Source organism: Leptopilina heterotoma, unplaced genomic scaffold (assembly GCF_015476425.1).
Source record: "Leptopilina heterotoma isolate Lh14 unplaced genomic scaffold, ASM1547642v1 Lhet_217, whole genome shotgun sequence".
Classification (NCBI taxonomy): domain Eukaryota; kingdom Metazoa; phylum Arthropoda; class Insecta; order Hymenoptera; family Figitidae; genus Leptopilina; species Leptopilina heterotoma.
The window spans coordinates 931,483-952,709 of NW_025110934.1; the positions used below are offsets into that span (position 1 = coordinate 931,483).

Sequence of the window (21,227 nt, forward strand, 5' to 3'; positions counted from 1 at the left end):
CATGCGAGACTGAAACTTTATTCTCGACAACCCTTCGATATAGGCTACGTGATAATTTCCGTGCACGATATTTCAACAGTGTTGCCGTTGTTTTCAAGTAAATATCATCCAATAAGAATTGCTTTAGAGGGGAAATGTAAATAGTAAACAACTATAAAGAATAATTGGGGAGAGAAGGAAGAAAAATAATATCAATAATAATAATATTAATTAATTGTTATAAAAAATGTCACCAAAGAAAGTAAGATGTGCATATACTAATGAGGAACAGAAAAAATTACTTATAGGTAAGTATTATTTTATTTAAAGTATATAAAGTAAAATAAAAAATAATTAATCAAAGAGTTCTGTTGTGTTAGAAAAAATATTTGGTGTGGAAGAAATCTCAAATTATTATTATCCATTATTAGTACAGATTTTTAATTTATTTAATGAAATGTTAATTTATTTTCCTTTATAAAGTATGCGTTCACGTAACCTCAAACTAAAAAATCTTTTTTTATTTTGTTTTTTAGTCATAGGTATTGAATATGTTTATACAATAAAAGTTTCATTTTTAAATAATAATGTACCAGACAAAATTAATATAAACTACTACCAAAGTTTTTTAAAAAGATGTTTTTATTTTTTAATGAAATGTTAATTTATTTTCCTTTATAAAGTATGCGTTCACGTAACCTCAAACTAAAAAATCTTTTTCAATTGAAATGAAACTATTAAAAATACTATGTACATGTAATCATGTTATAAAATATTTTCTATTCTTGAAAAATATCTAGAGTTTGTGGGCAGAAATCCTGATTTGCAGAGCGGAAAGTTTTCCAACACTTTTACTACGAAAGATGCTCAAAAATGTTGGGAAGAAATAGCAACAGAATTGAATAAAGTTCCGGGCGCAGAGAAAGAATGGAAACAATGGAGAAAGGTATTTGCACTTTTAATTAACAAATTTTTTCATAATATATTACACTATATATAATATTACACTATAATATATTACACTATTAGGCGTGGCAAGATATGCGATATGCAGCCAAGGCAAAGAATAGTGCAATAAAAAAGTCCGCTAAACAAACAGGAGGTGGACCACCTACAAGTCAAATATTGACTGATACTGATCAAAATGTTTTATCATTAATATGCTCGACAGTATTAGATGGGCACGCAAATGTGCATGAACCAGATGCTGTATTTGTATGTGAACATTATTTTATTGAACTGAAAATATTAGAGTAGGATAAAAGTATTAATGTTTGATACTTTTGTTTTCGCAGATGTGGAACGATGATCCCTCAGAAGAATTGGAATATTTGGAGGAGGAAAAAGAAAGCGTCATAGCAACTCTAAGACCGGAATTGCTCGAAGAACCAATTCCATCAACGTCTTTTAATGCCAAAGAAAATATACAAACTGTAGGACCACCATGCACTTCTAACTCCCTTTCTCAGATTGCAAATAAAAAAACTTTAAAACAAACGTCTGCTGCTAAGAGGTACGACACATCAATTAAACAAACAGAAAAGTTAGTTGATGTTACTCGAGACGATTGTGAATCGAGAAAACTTTATTACATTGAAAAAATTAACTTTTATAAGCAAAAACTTGTGCTTAAAGAAAGAATTGTAGTTGCAAAAGAAAAAAACGTAGTTGCCAAAGAAAGGCTGTGTTCAGCATTAGAAGGAATTTTAAAGAAATATGAATCTCAATAACTTTTATTTTTGTTACTTATCAATATATTTTAATAATGTTAGTATATATTATATAACTATATAAATATATTTTATACAGATTTAATTAATTATATCATTAAATTTTAAGAAAAAATGAGATTCAAGATTTACCAAAGAGTACAATTTGTTAAATAAGTATAGTTTAGTTAAATAATATCTTTAACCAAAACTATTACACACATTCCAAATTATATTAAAATAATTGAATATTCTGAACTCTATGAAAATAGAATTATGCTTTCGCATACTTTCAGTATGTGTTTATGTTAAGTACAACACAAGTTTTTTTAATGCACTTTAAACCATAGTTTTTACTTGAAAAAATAGAAAAATTTCAACAATTATTTCTCTCTGTGTAAAAAAATGCTTATATAAAATACTCATTACATTAGGATTAAATATTTTACTTTGTTTCTTCTTAACTTTAATCATTAATAATACACGGAGAAAAATAGTTTTTGAAATTTTTGGAACTGATTTACAAATGTGATGTACATACAAATTAAGAAAACTTGTTGATTTTTGATTTCAAGTTTGTACTTGAAAAAATAGAAAAATTTCAACAATTATTTCTCTCTGTGTAAAAAAATGCTTATATAAAATACTCATTACATTAGGATTATATATTTTACTTTGTTTCTTCTTAACTTTAATCATTAATAATACACGGAGAAAAATAGTTTTTGAAATTTTTGGAACTGATTTACAAATGTGATATACATACAAATTAAGAAAACTTGTTGATTTTTTATTTCAAGTTTGTACTTGAAAAAATAGAAAAATTTCAACAATTATTTCTCTCTGTGTAAAAAAATGCTTATATAAAATACTCATTACATTAGGATTAAATATTTTACTTTGTTTCTTCTTAACTTTAATCATTAATAATACACGGAGAAAAATAGTTTTTGAAATTTTTGGAACTGATTTACAAATGTGATATACATACAAATTAAGAAAACTTGTTGATTAATAAAAAAGTTTCTGATGAAATAAATAAATGTACAGTATTTCAAAATAGTGTGAACAAAATATGTTTAAGTACAATCATACCAAGATATCTTGTACATCAAAAGTTATTTTAACAACTATTTAATCAAAAACTATTTTTCTCCGTGATATTTATTAAGTATTTAGAACTAAAAGTCTGAATAATTTTAAAATTATTTGTTTTTTAGTCATAGGTATTGAATATGTTTATACAATAAAAGTTTAATTTTTAAATAATGTACCAGGCAAAATTAAAATAAACTACTACCAAAGTTTTTTAAAAAGATGTTTTTATTTAAAAAATATATCATTTGCTATGAAAAAAATCTTCTAATTAAAATGTTTCGCGCTCTTCGTCCAGCCGTTAAATCCACGTTTCTGTTTGCAACATCAATTGCGTCTCTTTCACCATTCCTTTCATTTTCATCATACATGCCAAAGTCTATATCAATTGGATCATTATTATTTACAGGCAGGGGTACATTATTATCAATACACATATTGTGTAATACTGTACACGCATTGATGATTTTTGAACATTTGTCAGGCTTATAATGCAAAACTCTATGCTTCATCAGGCATCGAAATCTCATTTTTAAAACACCATTGCATCGCTCAATAAGTACTCTAGTACTCTTTTGTCGGTCATTATAATTTATCATAGGTAGGTTTTGTTGCATTCCAAGTACAGGAGTCATCATCCAAGGTCTTTGCGCATAACCAGAGTCACCTACGTAAACATAAATGATATAATTCATTATAACCTTATTAACGTTTAATTTTTAAACTATTTTTAATGTTGTCAGTAGACAAAAATTTATAGTAAGAGTACAATACCTAACAAAAAATATGAATGTCCTCGGTTGTGAATTTCTTGCATAATAGGCAAGATGTTACTATTATTCCAAATATAAGAATCATGAGTACTTCCAGGATATCTTGCGTTTACATTCATAATTCTTAAATGTGGATCACATATCTAAAAGTAACAGTATATATCATAAAAATTTCAGAATTGCGTTCTACATTATTCTAACATTTTTAATATTACATTCTTACCAATTGAACATTAATGGAATGATATTGTTTCCTGTTGACGTATATGTGCTCAGGATAAACATTATCTTGAATCAATGGCGGATAAATGTCTACATGCGTACAATCTATGCATCCAATTGCCCCAGGAAAACGATGCGTTTCCCAGAATCTATTAAATAAATTTTAATAGTTTATTAAAATCAAACTTGCTAAAATAATGGTCATACTCTAATAAATTATACTCTATTAACTTACTTATTACGAATTTCTTGCAATTCGTTTAAAGTACTTGGAAAATGTACCCAATTGTTAAAAACTTCGGGTAGATTTAAAATATTACTAACATTAGTAATACATCTGCTGACGGATGATTGACTTATAGCCATATTGACATTATTCGCTATACAATTCTGATAGCTCCCAGCTACATAAAAACGCAATGCTGTTAAAACCTATAAACAAATAATTTTTCTGTTAAGCATTTCAATTATATTACTAAACAAAAGATTGTTTTTAAAAATTGTAATTTTTAATTACTTGTGTACAAGGATCTAATGCAGATGCCCTTAAGCCTCCTCTTGAATTTGTTTCCACAGTGTCTATGACTGTATCTACTAATTCTTTTTTTAATCTAAACTGTTTTATAAACTTTCGATCTGTTAATTCAAAAGCATCTTGTCTCTCGTGAAATTGCCTTTCATTAAAGTCAACCACATTTTCTAGCTGATCAGCGATATGTAATTGAATAGCATTTCGCAATGCCATATCCATTATTGAAAATCTGAAAAAAAGATTTCTTTTAATTTCTCTAACCATGTAGTTATTTTGATATCAACTTCATTTGCGAAACCATAAATTGAATGCTTTTATTTAATAAAGAGAATGATTGAGTAATAATGATTTTCAAAACAGTTCTTATAACCTAACATTTAAACCTTTAAAAAGGTTCATATTTTAGGTTATATATATAAAATAAAGTTTTAAATCATTTTCTTTTTGGTCTCTAATAAATCGTAATATTGTTTACAAATTAAATCCATTTTATTAACTAAAAAACAAAGGACTTTAAAACAAGCCAATTATTATTGCAAAAGTATAAAAATATCAATTAACAATTCACTTATTCCAAAGTTATACTACTTCATTAACGTTAACGTAAATATTAATTTAATTTTACAATTATATATACAATAATTATAATTGTATTATATTTATTATAATTATACATACCTTTAAAGCACTTTTAATAAAATATCATTAAAAAATGTTGAAACACATGTACCTACAATATTATTATTTCGAAGGCGACTTTACATTTCGAATGCCAAAATCCACACGAGATGAACCATTCGACAATTCTCGCATACGATATGAAATCTCGCATGCGACAATCGTTCGAGAATAGCTTTCTCCATCTCGCATGGTATGTCGCATGCGACATCTAGGGTCATCGATTCGAGAATACGGCCCCAGTAGACAAAATTATGGTAATTATAATAATTATATACGATATATTTATATTTCAGAGTAATCACTATTAATATTTATTCACAGGAACCAAACAATATTAAAGTATACTGATACTGCAGAAAAGAAAATTGTAAATATCGAAGGATGGTTAGAAACGTGGTACGTACATTTTCCCTCGTATAGAACAATACATGGTTTAAATTTAATAGCAATTTTTATTCTGTCAATTGTTTGTCAATTAACCTAAAAGTGTCAAAAATTGTGTTTTAGTGCATAAAGTAGAATAGTAAAGTGGTTTTAATTTAATAGCAATTTTTATTCTGTCAATTGTTTGTCAATTAACCTAAAAGTGTCAAAAATTGTGTTTTAGTGCATAAAGTAGAATAGTAAAGTGGTTTTAATTTAATAGCAATTTTTATTCTGTCAATTGTTTGTCAATTAACCTAAAAGTGTCAAAAATTGTGTTTTAGTGCATAAAGTAGAATAGTAAAGTGGTTTTAATTTAATAGCAATTTTTATTCTGTCAATTGTTTGTCAATTAACCTAAAAGTGTCAAAAATTGTGTTTTAGTGCATAAAGTAGAATAGTAAAGTGGTTTTAATTTAATAGCAATTTTTATTCTGTCAATTGTTTGTCAATTAACCTAAAAGTGTCAAAAATTGTGTTTTAGTGCATAAAGTAGAATAGTAAAGTGGTTTTAATTTAAGAGAAATTTGTTTCCGTCAATTGTTTGTCAATTAACCTAAAAGTGTCAAAAATTGTGTTTTAGTGTATAAAGTAGAATAGTAAAGTGGTTTTAATTTAAGAGAAATTTGTTTCCGTTAATTGCCAAACAGTTAACCTAAAAGTGTCAAAAATTGTGTTTTAGTGCATAAAGTAGAATAGTAAAGTGGTTTTAATTTAAGAGAAATTTGTTTCCGTTAATTGCCAAACAGTTAACCTAAAAGTGTCAAAAATTGTGTTTTAGTGCATAAAGTAGAATAGTAAAGTGGTTTTAATTTAAGAGAAATTTGTTTCCGTTAATTGCCAAACAGTTAACCTAAAAGTGTCAAAAATTGTGTTTTAGTGCATAAAGTAGAATAGTAAAGTGGTTTTAATTTAAGAGAAATTTGTTTCCGTTAATTGCCAAACAGTTAACCTAAAAGTGTCAAAAATTGTGTTTTAGTGCATAAAGTAGAATAGTAAAGTGGTTTTAATTTAAGAGAAATTTGTTTCCGTTAATTGCCAAACAGTTAACCTAAAAGTGTCAAAAATTGTGTTTTAGTGCATAAAGTAGAATAGTAAAGTGGTTTTAATTTAAGAGAAATTTGTTTCCGTTAATTGCCAAACAGTTAACCTAAAAGTGTCAAAAATTGTGTTTTAGTGCACAACAACCTGTTGTAGAACAACCTGCTGTACAACAACTTGTTCTACAACAGCCGATTGTGCAAGCTGAACCATTGTGGATTCGTCGTAGAACGAATCCACAAATGGCATCATCTCGACCAACCGGATTTTGCTCACAGCCTACTCCACATATAATTCCAGATTTCGAGGATTCTGAAAAATATGCAGTAAAATTAAAACGTCGAGTGGCACATATTAAAAATTCTCCAGTGCCACCACCTCGAGCTCCCATTCCACCACCTCGAGCTCCAGTGCCACCACCTCGAGCTCCCATTCCACCACCTCGCGCTCCCATTCCACCACCTCGAGCTCCAGTGCCACCACCTCGAGCTGCTTCTTCAAGAAGATCAATTCTGATTCCTCCTCAACAACTAAAAGGAACTGCACGCCAGCGTTTACGCAAGTCCCTCAAAATGTTGAAATAAATTTATCTTTTTCCTCAATTTTTAAAATTATTATTTCAACATTTTATTCAAATCTTTTATTATACTTTCGCTTTTTTTGTTTGCATTTTGAATGGAACGCTTCACAATTTTATTCTTTTATATTTTCTGCATGTTTTTTTTTCATTTTATAAATTTCGTTTGAAATGTCATGCTATATGTTGTTTTGTTTATTTCATATTTTAAATATGTATGTAAATACATATTTAAATGATATTTTACATTCATTTTTTTTCTGGAAAACTTACATATGTAAAAAAAATTTTTTGTTCTTATATATATATATATAAAGATATATATCTTTATTTGTACATATGTATATTTTCATTATATCATATAATATATATTTAATTATTCTTTTGTAATTGACTTTCGTTTTATTTTCACATGGTTTGAAATTTAGTTTAGTTGCATGAGTTTTCTTTATAACAATTTTGTTTTATACTTAAACCTATTTTTACATTGATTAAATAATAATAATAATAATATGTGTAATTAATTGATTCAATCTAACTTTGGCTTAACATCAAATTAACTATAATTTAGCTTTAATTCTATTTAATATTGATTTAATTCTAATTTAAAATTGATTTCACATCAGTTTCACTTTGATTTAATATTATTTTAATTGTTTATATTACAACATATTAATATTATTATTGCTTACTTCTAATTATGTCTAACTTAATTCTAACTTGAGGGTATTTAATTAAATACAGTGTCAATAACATTTCATAGATTTATTATATTCAATATACAATATTTACACTTGTTTTATTTTAAATTCAATATGGTTGTATGGACCACCAATATATTTCAGCCGTAATTGTCCAGAACTAATGGCTTCTTGCATCTGATCCAAGCATATAGAGTCATCAGTGAACATTGGTACAAATCTTGAAGGTAGGAATGTATTGAACTTTTTATCCACCTCAACGACGACCTTGACTCCATACCTGGTGTTGACAACCTGGATCTTTGTTATAGGATACTTATGTCCAGGAGTCAGCTCGGAAAGCGGCTTCGTAGGCAGGAAAGCATCCATGCGACCAATGGCGTTGATTTTGGTTAGATCCATCTTTTCTTAGAGATAATACTTTGTGAAGTTACAAAACAGAATGAGCTTTACAGCTCAAGGTGCCTCTATTTATACCCAAATATCACGCATTACCCCCACCATTAATTCTGCACATGCGCATTACCCCCACCACTAATTCTACGCATGCGCAATAGCGTTTTATGTTTGTAAAATACCCCCACTTTTTATTATTGAGCCACGCCCACTTTGTGACGTCATAAGACAAGTTTAAACTAGTTTTAACATGTATAATAGTTTTATACATGTGTAATAAAGATAATAGGATAGGGAAGGGTTAATTAAAGTAAACATTAATAGACATTTAATACATTTATTCATTATATAGGAAATTTTCACAATCATTATAAAAATCTTTCAATGTACAATCATTGTCAACTTCATCATTATTTTCTATATTATTTCGTAGTACATTCGATGGTTGTATCAACCAATTTCGTAGATTACATACATTTTTCACAGCACAGTTGCTGAAGCTACGTGTGTGATTTGTACATGTAGATGAACTATCTACACTTAATCTTTTTAGCGACGGACATTTAAAATCATCTAAATTAAACACATTTAATGTATATTTTTCTAACCATTTTTGTTTTTCTAAACCTTTTACATAAACAGTAGGTGTACCTATTAATACTTCTTTTATTATAGGTTGTAATTCTTCATAAGTTACGTCACCAGCAGCCCAATCGATACCATGATAATTATTTGTAAGCCATCGATTCTCACATTTGTATCTTGCAGGCAATCGACTCCAGGCATATGGCGGCTCGAAGAGGTAGACCAATGGATAAGCATCTTGTTGAAGTGGTAGAATCGCCAACTCTTTGATGACAAACTCGTTGTAAGGTCTTTTGAAGCATTGAATATCTACGACGTACGCCATGGTATCTGAAATAGAATAATGGCTCAAGCCTTAAAGAGACGCTCTCTTTATAGACTTTCCCCCACCACTCCAAATACCCCCACTACCGATGTCGTCTATGATTGGTCATTATTTCCACACTTCACGTTACTTTTTTAACAACGCCGCTGATTGGTGTATACTGTATAATGCGGTCGTGAATTATAAGGCAATATGCAGCTGTATTGGCTGGAAAATTTTCATTTGCTTCAAATTCCAATCGCACATCTACAGATGCTTGTTTTAGAAATTCGTTTTGTTTTGAGCAATGAATAACAGCCAATGGTGCATAATCTTTAAAGTTATTTCTAGTTAATAAAGGTTCAGATTCTTTTCCATAGTAGGATGGTTGAAAATTACAATACATATCATATAGTATGGAAAATTTGTTTTGAGTAAAATTTAAATTTAAATTTCCATAAGGATAGTACTGTGAGTTTAAGAAAAGTTTAACATTGAGAAGATTACAGGCATCAAATAAATTTGCATACCTTCCTTGATCTTCATTTCGATTTGTTTGAAAACCAAGAATAACATATCGAGGTTTTTCAACTTGTGTTGAAGTTTTTACAGTCCACACGTGCTTTTGAGTGGCAGCAATCATAGGATACTCATACAAATCCCATGATCTAAAACTCATTGTTATAAGTGAGTCTTTTTCAATGAATTTCAATAATTCAATTTTTTGGCGATCATTTACCATTAAATATGGAATCAACCATTCAACTTTATTAATTATAATTTTAAATTCTTCACGCTCAGCTGCTCCAATGTTTACTACAGCATTGAGATCAGTACGAGATCTTGTTTAAATAAGTTCATGTTTTGCATTTACAACAATCTTTCGATAGTCTTCAGCAAAACCAATAATCATACTTAGTGGAATATTTACATCAAAATATCCAGCATCATTTGTTACTCTACTATCATCATCATAAGGTAGATAACCAGCATTTTCAGAGTAAATCATTTGATTAGGTGTTTGAGAAATTACATTTTTCATTGTGGTTGTAATACCAACATTTTTAGAGCGATCAATTTCAACACCATTTAATTCATAACGAATCTCATTAAACAGGTAGGAAATACCATTGCTAATTAACTTTGTATTAGTTACAAGCGTATTGTTTGGCTTAACAATTCAGCCAGTGACGTGTAGAGTACTTTTAGAGGGAAGAATGTACAAGTCTTGATGTTGAACTGCAATTCGAATCTCGTCACTGTTATTAAATGCTGATGACACGTATGGTTGATGTGCATGAATCTCATAGTGTGCCACAGAATTATCAAATTTAACTGGACTTAGAATGTTTAAAATTTCTTCCATTTTTGTTACAACAACAAATAAAAAGTATGTGAAAAATCAATTTTTTCCCTTGTTTTCTTGATAAACTCTTAGGCCGAGCTGCTTCAGAAATAGTATGTTCTGAGATGTTAGTCTCTTGCGAACTGATTGAGGAATGAATGACTTCTGACATGGCAACTCTTTTATATAGCTTCCACCAGTTTTTCTATGAAATACAGTTCCCATTACGTTGATTTAACGTGTAATCGAATTGTTATAGTTTCACCTCTAAAATTTATTAAATCTCCGTCTTGATCAACGATTCTTACTTGAATATTATGTATTGTCTTCACGGCGATTGGAAGGTAAATGACGTGGGATGGAACTTCCACAATCTTATATCCAGCTGGAACACTTGGAAAAAATTCGTGAATTGTGTGTACCTTTTTATTATTTATGTATGCACCAGTAGTAATGTTACATTCAATTCTGATAGCATTTACCTTAAGAATAGCTACTGGTACATCTGACGTATGAGGCTTATTAGCTGTCAATATTCGTGGAGTAAATCCTAATAATTTACCAATTGAATCGTTTTGTTCAAAACTCACTTCAAGGCTGCTTGTTATTTCACTACGTAAAGTATTATTGTTAGGTTTAATTCTTACAATTTCAGATCCATTTTCAATAGAGTTTTGAATATATTTTTCAATATCTTCAATTTCATAGCTTCCAGGGGGTATAGTAATCACTTTATCACCAATATAAAATTTATTTTTACCTTGATTAATATTAGGAATTGAATTGAAGGTTAGTAATTCAACTAAGCCAAGTACATAATTTTTATTAGATAATAATTCTATCGGAGGAAAATATTCTGCCTCCAGGACAGATGAATTGCCTGAGATAGTCAGAGTAAAAGATTCTTCCATGTTGATGACTTTTTATAAACTGATTAGCTGGAATGACTTACAATCACTTATATAGAATATATTTTTTAGTAATTTCAAGCTGTCCACATAAGAATTTTAGACATAAATGACCACAATTAAAGCTATTATAATCTTGATAATTTTGATGATTATACTGTATTAAAGCATTGTAACCTAAGTAATTGACAAGTTCATAGGGTGGTTGAAGATTACCAAATCTATCAAAGTATACTGCTTTATTATTAACTTTTTTATATGCAACCCAATGAGTTCCAGAACCATCTTTATCATCTAAATTAATAATGGCTGATTCGTTTTTTCGAGGACCTCTTATAGGTAATTCATTTCGCATGAAAACACCTCGAAAATGAGGAATTTTCATTTCTTTAGCATATTTAAGTAAATCTAGATCAGTAAGTGCTTGCTGAGGTAGCTTTAAACTTTTTTTTCGTACATTGTCTCTTAATACCTTGTCCTTTAACGTATGGTTTCAAATGAAGTCCCAAACCTTGTCGGTATGGTTTTAAATGTAGACCTTTACCAAGTGCAACTGCTTCTAACTCTCTATTGTGACGCTGAGCTTCCTTCAACTGCCCTTTTGCTGCACTTGCATCATTAACAGCTTTTGCTACACCAGCAGCTCCCCCAGTAAGCGCTCCAAGTGCACTTAGACCAGCAAAAATGGGAATCAATGGTAACAGACCACCAACTTTTGATGGGACAGGTAGAATACGAGGTGTTAAAACTTTTTCTCTACCACCTGCTTTCCTTACAGCTTTTCAAGCTGTTTCAATAGCTGACTTTATTGTTGATCGAGCTTCATTACCAGGAATTATTGATTTTCTTGCAGCATCAACAATTTTTCTAAGATTTACTCGTTTTTTTGATTTTATCTTCTTTACTCGTTTCTTTGACTTTGTCTTCTTCTTTAAACCCATTCCAAATTTTGATTTTGCTTTCATAGCGTTTGTTATTGCGTAAGCTGCAGCTCTTTCACTATATTGTGCGTCTGGAGCAAATACACGTTGCCACGCTTTGTCAGCTAATACTCTATCAGCAGAGTTTCTTTCTTCAACGTTTTCTCGATTTTTCGAGTAAGCAATATCGTGCTCTTTACAAGCGGCGTCTAATGGATTAACACCTGGATCACCTCTATCTAGACGTTTTGCTAACTTTGTGCCTGGTCCACAATATTGATAACCTGGCAAATGTAATTCAAATGGTAACTTGTTTATAAGTTTATTAATTAAACCTTTTCCTCGAGAGCGATGATGTATAATCATACCTTACTCTGTGAAAGTTAAAATTAGAATGACTTGTGAGCTATATAAGCGCTGTATTTATACCTTTAGCGGCAGTCTAAATCAGGATACGGTTCAAGGAACAACTTCACAAGCTGCCAGTCGTCAATCTAGACTCGATTGTTGAACAACAAGAGAAGACAGTGAAGCGTCATAGTAGCTTGTTATCAGGTAGTATTCGAGCTATTTTTTGTGGACCATCAAATTGTGGAAAGACAAATGTACTCCTTTCTTTAATTTTACATCCTAATGGTCTTAGATTTGATAATATTTACTTATACTCAAAGTCTTTACATCAACCCAAGTATAAATTCTTGGAACAAGTTGTAAGTAATGTTGAAGGAGTAGAGTATTTACCATTTAGTGAGCATGAAGAAGTCATTACTCCTAAAGATGCAAAACGGAATTCAATATTTATATTTGATGATATTGCTTGTGAGAAGCAAGATAATGTATGGGCATTTTTTTGCATGGGTAGACATGTTGATGTTGATTCTTTTTATCTTTGTCAAACATATGCCCGCGTTCCTAAACATTTAGTACGTGATAATGTTAATTTACTAGTTCTTTTTCGTCAAGATGAGAAAAATTTAAGGCATGTTTATGATGATCATGTTAATACTGACATGACATTTAATCAATTTCGAGAACTATGTTCAACATGTTGGAATTCAGACAAATATGGATTTGTAGTAATTGATAAGGATTCTGATTTAAATGATGGAAGGTATAGAAATGGATTTGATAGCTTTGTAACACTATAAATATAAGATCATTCCTAAAACATTGTTAGTTCAATATGAAACCTTGTAATAATAACATGTTTCATAAAGAAAAAGAATATCTTTATCAAATTGCTAAAGCTAGTGAGGCAATTAGGCGAAAACATCGTATGTTAAAATTAGGAAAAGAAGAAGCTGAAAATGTGCTGACTGAAACTTTTAAACCGATAGTTCAACCCTTACAAAAAATTATTAACTTGACAGACACTGAATATGAAAATGTTAAGGTTGAAAAGAAAGAGCAGAAGATAGATGATAGCATAAACTATGAAAGTGAAACTGAAAAATCTCCAGATTGTAACGATTGTTAATTTCATGGGTGCGGATTAGCTCGTCGAACCAGAGTTCGTTAAAAATATAGGAAGTTAAATAAGTAGTGCAATTCGGGAATTTAAATTTGACTATGGTTTATTAAGTGATAAAAAGACGTGAAAAATACATATTGTACGGAAAACGAAAGATACGGAACGTGGACGTAAAATTACGGGCGAAAACTAATAAACAGCGTTCGAAAAACGGATTACGGTACATTACGGGCGACGATTACGACGAAAAACGTAGCGTGTGAAACACGTACTTTGAGAGGTTAATTCCATCTCATGGCGGTTATTCCGACCGTTGTCTCCGGGTAATACCTCGGAGAGAGAGAGTCTTGGTGGTGATTCCAACCATCTCCGGGTGATCCCTCAGAGAGTGACTCCAGGCGGTAATACCGGCCGTCGTCTCCGCTGGCTCGCTGCCGCGCGCCAGCTTATATACCTGTACGAGGTGCGGCGACGCGTGCGCACTTCGTAGAGGACGAACTACAGTGCCGTAACAAAAATATTTCACCCCTGCTCTTAAAATAAATTTCTAAATTCAAAATAAATACGGTGATCGTCACACCCCTCTTTCGTGTAGAAAGAAAACTCACATGTGAGTTTTCTGTCGCAAAAAAAAAACACAAATCGAAATGAACTATTGGGTGTAACGCGTAAGAAACCGAATGACGTACAATTAACTGGGCGGAAAACGTAACACTAGACCTAAAGCGAACAATTATAAAGTATCGGTTTCGTAACTCAAAATCGCGAACGTAGAATAAAAACACAAACGTAAAACATGAACGTATGAATCGTAGATCGAAGTAACACTACACACTGACTCGAAAATCGATTAAATATTATAAATCATAAAGTTTTTAGAAACACGATAGATTTCACTAAACACTTTTCGAAGTCGGATCAAACTTACGAGTGGAGACTGCTGGTGATCTTGGGATGAACGTTATCAAATCGTGATACGTTGTTCTTGACTCCAGAGGATCCTCGTTAAACTTGATGATGTCGTATCGTAATGTAAGATTGGAAAATGTAAAAGACGAAATCCGAAAACTGATTGCGTAAAACTTAGCCGTTGACATCTGAGTGTAACCATAAATCTTCTGAACAGGAAAACGTAACTGGACAGTGACTGGCAACAAAACGGATGACAGGAACTTTGGTGACGTACGTGACACTTTGACTGATAAATCCAATTCACTGTTGTTTACTAAAAGTGAATTGATTTCCATCGGGCTCTTGACTTGACACTGAATGTAAAACTGGATAAAACTTTTAGACTGGATACTTTTACTTTGGCTTGACGTAATTGAATTGAACACTATTGATGATGATGACGACTCTTCGGTTTGATCCAACTTTTACAACGACGATTGATTTAAAATAACTCGGGATTTATTCTTATAATACATGCGTTGAACATAAACGAAACGTAGAGCGATAAACGGGTACGTAAAACGAAAAACTAAGCGTGAATGGAAATATGAAAATGAACAAAACGTAGGACTTCACACAACGACGCGACTTACAGGAAACGCGAATATAAAACTATAACAACGGAACAGATAGAATATTTCTGGACTTGAGTTTTTCAATAGACGCATCTTTCGGTCGACGATTACTTACGATAAAACTAGAACGTATTTACAAACGATTAAATAATTCAAATATTTATTTACGATGACGTATAAACTGTAACGTAAACGGACGTAAGATGGTTCGAAAACGAAATACGGTTTTTCATAATTTACGACGTTTAGACTGTGGACGAGTATGTACAAAAATGTTAACTAAATGCTGGCCGAGAATTTTCAAGTTTTTATCAGTTACGATGGATCATTATCGTGACGAAATCTTGTTTTACAATTTACGGAATTCGCGAACTAAAATAAAAGTAGATTGCCGCTATTAACTAAATCGGTGTACAATACTCAATGTACGACGACATTATAATGATAAAACGAATGAGTTTTATCAGGTTAAATCTAATACGGAAACGTAACTGAACTCTATAACGTAAAACGATAACGATTCGAATAAAACGTAGAATGACTAATGTGAGGAAAATGTCTTTTACGACAAAACGATCTCAACGTAATACGAATAACGACGACTCATGATGACGTAGAACGATGAACTATTTGAATATGTCTCCGCGACGACGAGACTCTATTCACGTAAACGATAACGACGTAAAACGATAATTTTGTTTAATGTAAAACACGAGCAATTTTAAAATGTCTCTGCGACGACGAGACATTTAACGGGTAACGACGTAAAACGGTAATGATTTGAAAATGTCTTCGCGACGACAAGACATATCACACGTAAACGGATTGCGGAAACTGAAACGAAAATGAATAGTAACTGTTGAATTCACTACGGCCGAAACTCTGGAAACCTGTGATGTCAGCCACTAATCGTTCGTACAGCATAACGTAACGATAAAGTAACGTAACGGTAACGAATAATAAACGTAACGGTAACGAACGTAACGGTTTTTTCGAAACCGACGATAATTGATATCAAATATTTATATAACGCGGAAAATATACATAATAGCAACGAACGTAATAATAATTCGACGATACGCGACGCCAAATGTCTATGGATACGCTACGCTGTCGAATTTAATCGACTAACGCCAGCGTTATCTAAACTACGACAGGCTGGACGCGTATAATTTCGTACAACGACTTCTCGATTAATTTTTGGAATTTATTGTAGCCTGGATATGCGAAAGTCTTCGACGTCGACTTATCGCGACTAGCAAATATTCCCGTGGACGACAACATAAAACGGAACGGATATAAAATGAAACGGACGTAAAAACAAAACGGATATATTTGAACAATGACGGTTTTTCTTAACACGAATGATTAACGATTAATAATGATTTTAAAATCAAATTTCTTTTATCGTTCGTAGAAACGACTGGGTAGACGACGTAAGAACGTAAGACACTTCCACGCACCGAAAACGCGATAAAATAACACGACGTAACACGTAAGAGGGAAAGCAAAAATAAATAAACTATTTTACTTCGACTGTAAATAAAAGACACTTCGTTATTAATACCGAAAAGAATTGCACTACAGAATAATTAAAACTCATTTTGTCTATAATAACGAATTGACCGGTGATTCGATATACGAAAATGACTCTAAAGTCCCTGTTCGGGCGCCAAAATCTGTAACGATTGTTAATTTCATGGGTGCGGATTAGCTCGTCGAACCAGAGTTCGTTAAAAATATAGGAAGTTAAATAAGTAGTGCAATTCGGGAATTTAAATTTGACTATGGTTTATTAAGTGATAAAAAGACGTGAAAAATACATATTGTACGGAAAACGAAAGATACGGAACGTGGACGTAAAATTACGGGCGAAAACTAATAAACAGCGTTCGAAAAACGGATTACGGTACATTACGGGCGACGATTACGACGAAAAACGTAGCGTGTGAAACACGTACTTTGAGAGGTTAATTCCATCTCATGGCGGTTATTCCGACCGTTGTCTCCGGGTAATACCTCGGAGAGAGAGAGTCTTGGTGGTGATTCCAACCATCTCCGGGTGATCCCTCAGAGAGTGACTCCAGGCGGTAATACCGGCCGTCGTCTCCGCTGGCTCGCTGCCGCGCGCCAGCTTATATACCTGTACGAGGTGCGGCGACGCGTGCGCACTTCGTAGAGGACGAACTACAGTGCCGTAACAAAAATATTTCACCCCTGCTCTTAAAATAAATTTCTAAATTCAAAATAAATACGGTGATCGTCACAAGATGATGATAAAATAAGTAATAAATTTCTATACTTATTAAATCATAATAGAAAGCAATGTTTAGATTCAACATACGGCGTACGTAAGCTAAGTGATGGGTCACTTATGATTGGTGATTCACCAATAACTCTTGAAGATCAGCATGTAAAAATTGGTAATAAACGATATCTTCAAACGCTTGGATTACTTGAACTTTTATTCAAAAGTAAACCTACGAGATCGTTTATAAGTGAAGATGATGAAAGAAACTATAAAGAGATTCTGTTTGCTACTAATGCACACAAAAAGAAGTATAGTTCCTCTGAATCTATACGCACGGATAAGAGTTACAAGTATTTGAATTTTATATCTCAATTCTTCCCTCGAACACCTACCAAACAGCCATCTGTAAGCGGTAGTTCATTACCTAAATTTATGATTACAAACAGAAATTTTCAACGAGAATATATCTATTGGGATGATCCAAATGAGTTGGTTGACCGTCTTAGACTATCAATGGCTTCTCAAGCTGCTGGAAATCCTAGTCACAATAATGAAATCATGTCTATCATAGAGGAACTACGTGAAGCTAAAATGATATATTAAGATGTGTTTTAGCAAATATCATTCATTTCAACAATGAGCATTGACGTGTTCGGACATCCTCTCAATCAAAGAGGAACAGCAAGACAAGGGCCTTCTGGAGTTGGTTTTAAACTTAATTCTCAAGGTAACTTTGACGTTGAAGGAAGAAAACTCTCTAATCTTGCTAACTCTGAAGAAGAAAACGACGCTGTCAATTTAAAACTTGTACGACATATGATAAAACACGAAGTGCGTTTATTGTATGAAGCTAGTGCCTCACTTAGATCAGAGGTGGACAATAACAACTTATTTCTAAAAGTTCTTGAAGACTCGATTACAGAAAAAATAAAAAATTTTGAAAGAGATATAAATCAAGACTTATCTTATCGAACAGCTGAAATTATTAGTGAATTGGATACTCGCTTAAGTGCTCTTGAGAATGAACAACAAAAAATTAACAGTAGTGAATGAACTTCATACTCAGGCTAGAAAAAATTATCCTCGACGGCGAGTTGAAATGCGTGATATTGATGAGACATGGCAAGCAGATTTGGTAGAAATGATACCTTATTCAAGAATAAATAAAGGTTTCAAGTATTTACTAACAGTTATAGACATATTTTCGAAATATGCTTGGGCTGTTCCAGTAAAAAGTAAAAATGGAAAAGATGTTTCTCATGCAATGCAATCTATATTTGCTAAAAAACTTATACCAAAAAACTTGCATAGTGACAAAGGAAAAGAATTCTATAACTCACAATTTAAAGCATTAATGAAAAAGCATTAAATAAATTTTTATTCAACATACAGTAATATGAAAGCTTCCATTGTTGAACGGTTTAATCGAACACTAAAAAGAAAAATGTGGATGCAATTTAGTTTACGAGGAAATTACAAGTGGTATGATATATTGCCTACTCTGATTTCCAACTACAATAATACAAAACATAGAACAATTGGAATGAAGCCTAAAGATGTTACTTCAGAAGACGTTGAAATTTTAAAAGAAAGGACCTCTAAACTGAGAAAAATTCCTTTAAGACGACCAAAGTATAAAATTGGTGACAAAGTTCGAGTAAGCAAATATAAAAACGTTTTCGAGAAAGGATATACACCCAATTGGACAACAGAAATATTCACCGTGGATCAAGTTGTATCAACTCAACCAGTGACTTACATGCTCAAGGATTACCAAGACCAACCCATCAGCGGAGGATTTTATGAAGAGGAACTTCTTAAAGTAAAATATTCAGATATTTATCTTGTGGAAAAAATTCTCAAGACACGTGGAAACAAAGTTCTTGTCAAATGGCTTGGCTTTGATAATTCTCACAATACGTGGGAAGATAAAGCAAATGTATAATCTATTATTCGCAAATCGTCCCCAGTAACTTAACGCAAATGTCAATCAACCAGCAAATCAATCAAAGATTAATGTTAGCGTAGAACCTCTCTATAAATCAAAACTGCTTCCAACAACAGACCTTTACACTGCCAGTGCCAAATTTAATTAACATTAAATCAACAATGAATCAATAATGAATCAATAATGAATCAACAATGAATCAACAATGAATCAATAATGAATCAACAATGAATCAATAATGAATCAATAATGAATCAACAATGAATCAATAATGAATCAATAATGAATCAATAATGAATCAACAATGAATCAACAATGAATCAATAATGAATCAATAATGAATCAACAATGAATCAACAATGAATCAATAATGAATCAACAATGAATCAATAATGAATCAATAATGAATCAATAATGAATCAACAATGAATCAATAATGAATCAATAATGAATCAACAATGAATCAATAATGAATCAATAATGAATCAATAATGAATCAATATTAAATCAGTAAGCACTGGCATTACACAAGTTTAATGTCGACATGTTTACGGACATTGTCCATTGTTTTGCCGTACACAGCGTTGTTCATGAGCTTGAACAAATTTTTCTCGAACTCATTTTTGGCATTAGTTCGCATCATTGTATTATAGTCTATGTATGTTTTAAGCCATGTTGATTGCTTAAACAGTAAGACTCGATGAATTTTAACAAGTTTAATGCCGTTGGCGACAACTTGTTTTAAAGTGCGGTAGTGGATCACATATTTTTCTTTTGGTTGGAGAGTTGTTAATAATTTCTCCTGTTTCGAGAGGGGTGGTTTCGCATTTTCTGCGCAAAATGGCATGTCTTTGTGAGTATCGTGGAGATTTTCAGGATACTCCAAATCAACTTCGAGTATGTATCCAACAGGTGAATCGTCGGATACATTAAAATTGAAAGAGTTGTCGACATTTTCAACCCATTTGAAGCCGCCATAAGAGAGCGCTTGAGCCATTGCCCAGCCATATAAATTGTTGGCGTCAAAGTACATGATGTAGCTAGTATCTTTGCTATCATCGAAATTTTCCATATATCTATTATTCGCTATAGTATATCGGTTGCAGCATTGACTTATGCCACCTCTAATACCAGACTCAACAAACATAATCATATCGATATCGGTTATTAGTTGCAATCCTATTTTCGTGTACTTGAGCATAGCATCCCAAGTTAAACCGGGGGTCGTATAATAGTGTGCAGGATCTAACCCGTACGCTTTAACACATTCTACTCGGAAATTTTCAAAGACGTCCGCAAGTAACAATACATCAGTTTTCATATACAAATGGACATAGTCGTAGAGATTTTTACAGTCAAACTCAGTCCATACATTCTGCGCATGCGCATACTCATCATCAGAAATACCAGCGTCATACAGAGTACTATAAAATTTCTCTATCGGGGGTAATTCGGTTTCATCGAGCTTACTTTTTGAGTCAAAGTACTCATAGGGGAAAACACCCTTACGCGTCAATAATTTAATTTTATCTGGATCTGTCACCGTACTGGCAAAAACGGAGTTTACAATTTTATACTCGTCTAGGTACGATGCGAGTTTTTCTAGGGATGCTGCCATGAATCGCAATGAGTCAATGAATCGAAATTTGACCTCACTCCCCTTGACATGTTAAGTAAAAGAGATATACTTCTCTTTGTTAATGGGGAGGAGGTCAATTTTCCCTTCAAAGCTCGTAGAAATCGCGTGAATTATAAAATGGGCGTCATAGCCACTTAGGTTGTGGAACACCACAAGAATTGTTTGACAATCTTAATAGTTTAGATTGCACGATTCATGGGC

The 21,227-nt window shown here is 31.9% G+C and overlaps 3 protein-coding genes across 3 annotated transcripts; 1 reads left to right on the forward strand and 2 right to left on the reverse strand.

The window, feature by feature from the left end:
* The first annotated feature begins 226 nt into the window (after positions 1-226).
* On the forward strand, positions 227-2,921 carry LOC122501854. The gene is made up of 5 exons (XM_043611618.1): positions 227-287; positions 780-925; positions 1,009-1,194; positions 1,275-1,492; positions 2,909-2,921. Exons 1-5 carry the CDS (start codon positions 227-229, stop codon positions 2,919-2,921), a joined length of 624 nt encoding a protein of 207 aa, XP_043467553.1.
* Positions 2,922-3,084: 163 nt separating this feature from the next.
* LOC122501855 (putative nuclease HARBI1) lies at positions 3,085-4,529 on the reverse strand. Its single transcript, XM_043611619.1, has 6 exons — positions 4,296-4,529; positions 4,014-4,210; positions 3,780-3,927; positions 3,558-3,699; positions 3,233-3,450; positions 3,085-3,162 (listed from the first exon to the last, which is right to left on the reverse strand). The coding sequence occupies exons 1-6, from the start codon at positions 4,527-4,529 to the stop codon at positions 3,085-3,087; spliced, it is 1,017 nt and encodes a 338-aa protein (XP_043467554.1).
* Positions 4,530-9,160: 4,631 nt separating this feature from the next.
* Positions 9,161-9,697, reverse strand: LOC122501856. Its single transcript, XM_043611620.1, has one exon. It carries the CDS (start codon positions 9,695-9,697, stop codon positions 9,161-9,163), a length of 537 nt encoding a protein of 178 aa, XP_043467555.1.
* Positions 9,698-21,227: the final 11,530 nt, after the last annotated feature.

Bases quoted from the DNA above. Each gene is read 5' to 3' on its own strand.
- LOC122501854 (XM_043611618.1), top strand. From the start codon at position 227: ATGTCACCAAAGAAAGTAAGATGTGCATATACTAATGAGGAACAGAAA. The intron at 288-779 runs GTAAGTATTATT...AAAAATATCTAG, and splicing joins ACAGAAAAAATTACTTATAG to AGTTTGTGGGCAGAAATCCT. The intron at 1,195-1,274 runs GTATGTGAACAT...TTGTTTTCGCAG, and splicing joins ATGAACCAGATGCTGTATTT to ATGTGGAACGATGATCCCTC.
- LOC122501855 (XM_043611619.1), bottom strand. From the start codon at position 4,529: ATGGATATGGCATTGCGAAATGCTATTCAATTACATATCGCTGATCAG. The intron at 4,211-4,295 runs GTAATTAAAAAT...ATTTGTTTATAG, and splicing joins CATTAGATCCTTGTACACAA to GTTTTAACAGCATTGCGTTT. The intron at 3,700-3,779 runs GTAAGAATGTAA...TGTTACTTTTAG, and splicing joins ATTCCATTAATGTTCAATTG to ATATGTGATCCACATTTAAG.
- LOC122501856 (XM_043611620.1), bottom strand. From the start codon at position 9,697: ATGAGTTTTAGATCATGGGATTTGTATGAGTATCCTATGATTGCTGCC.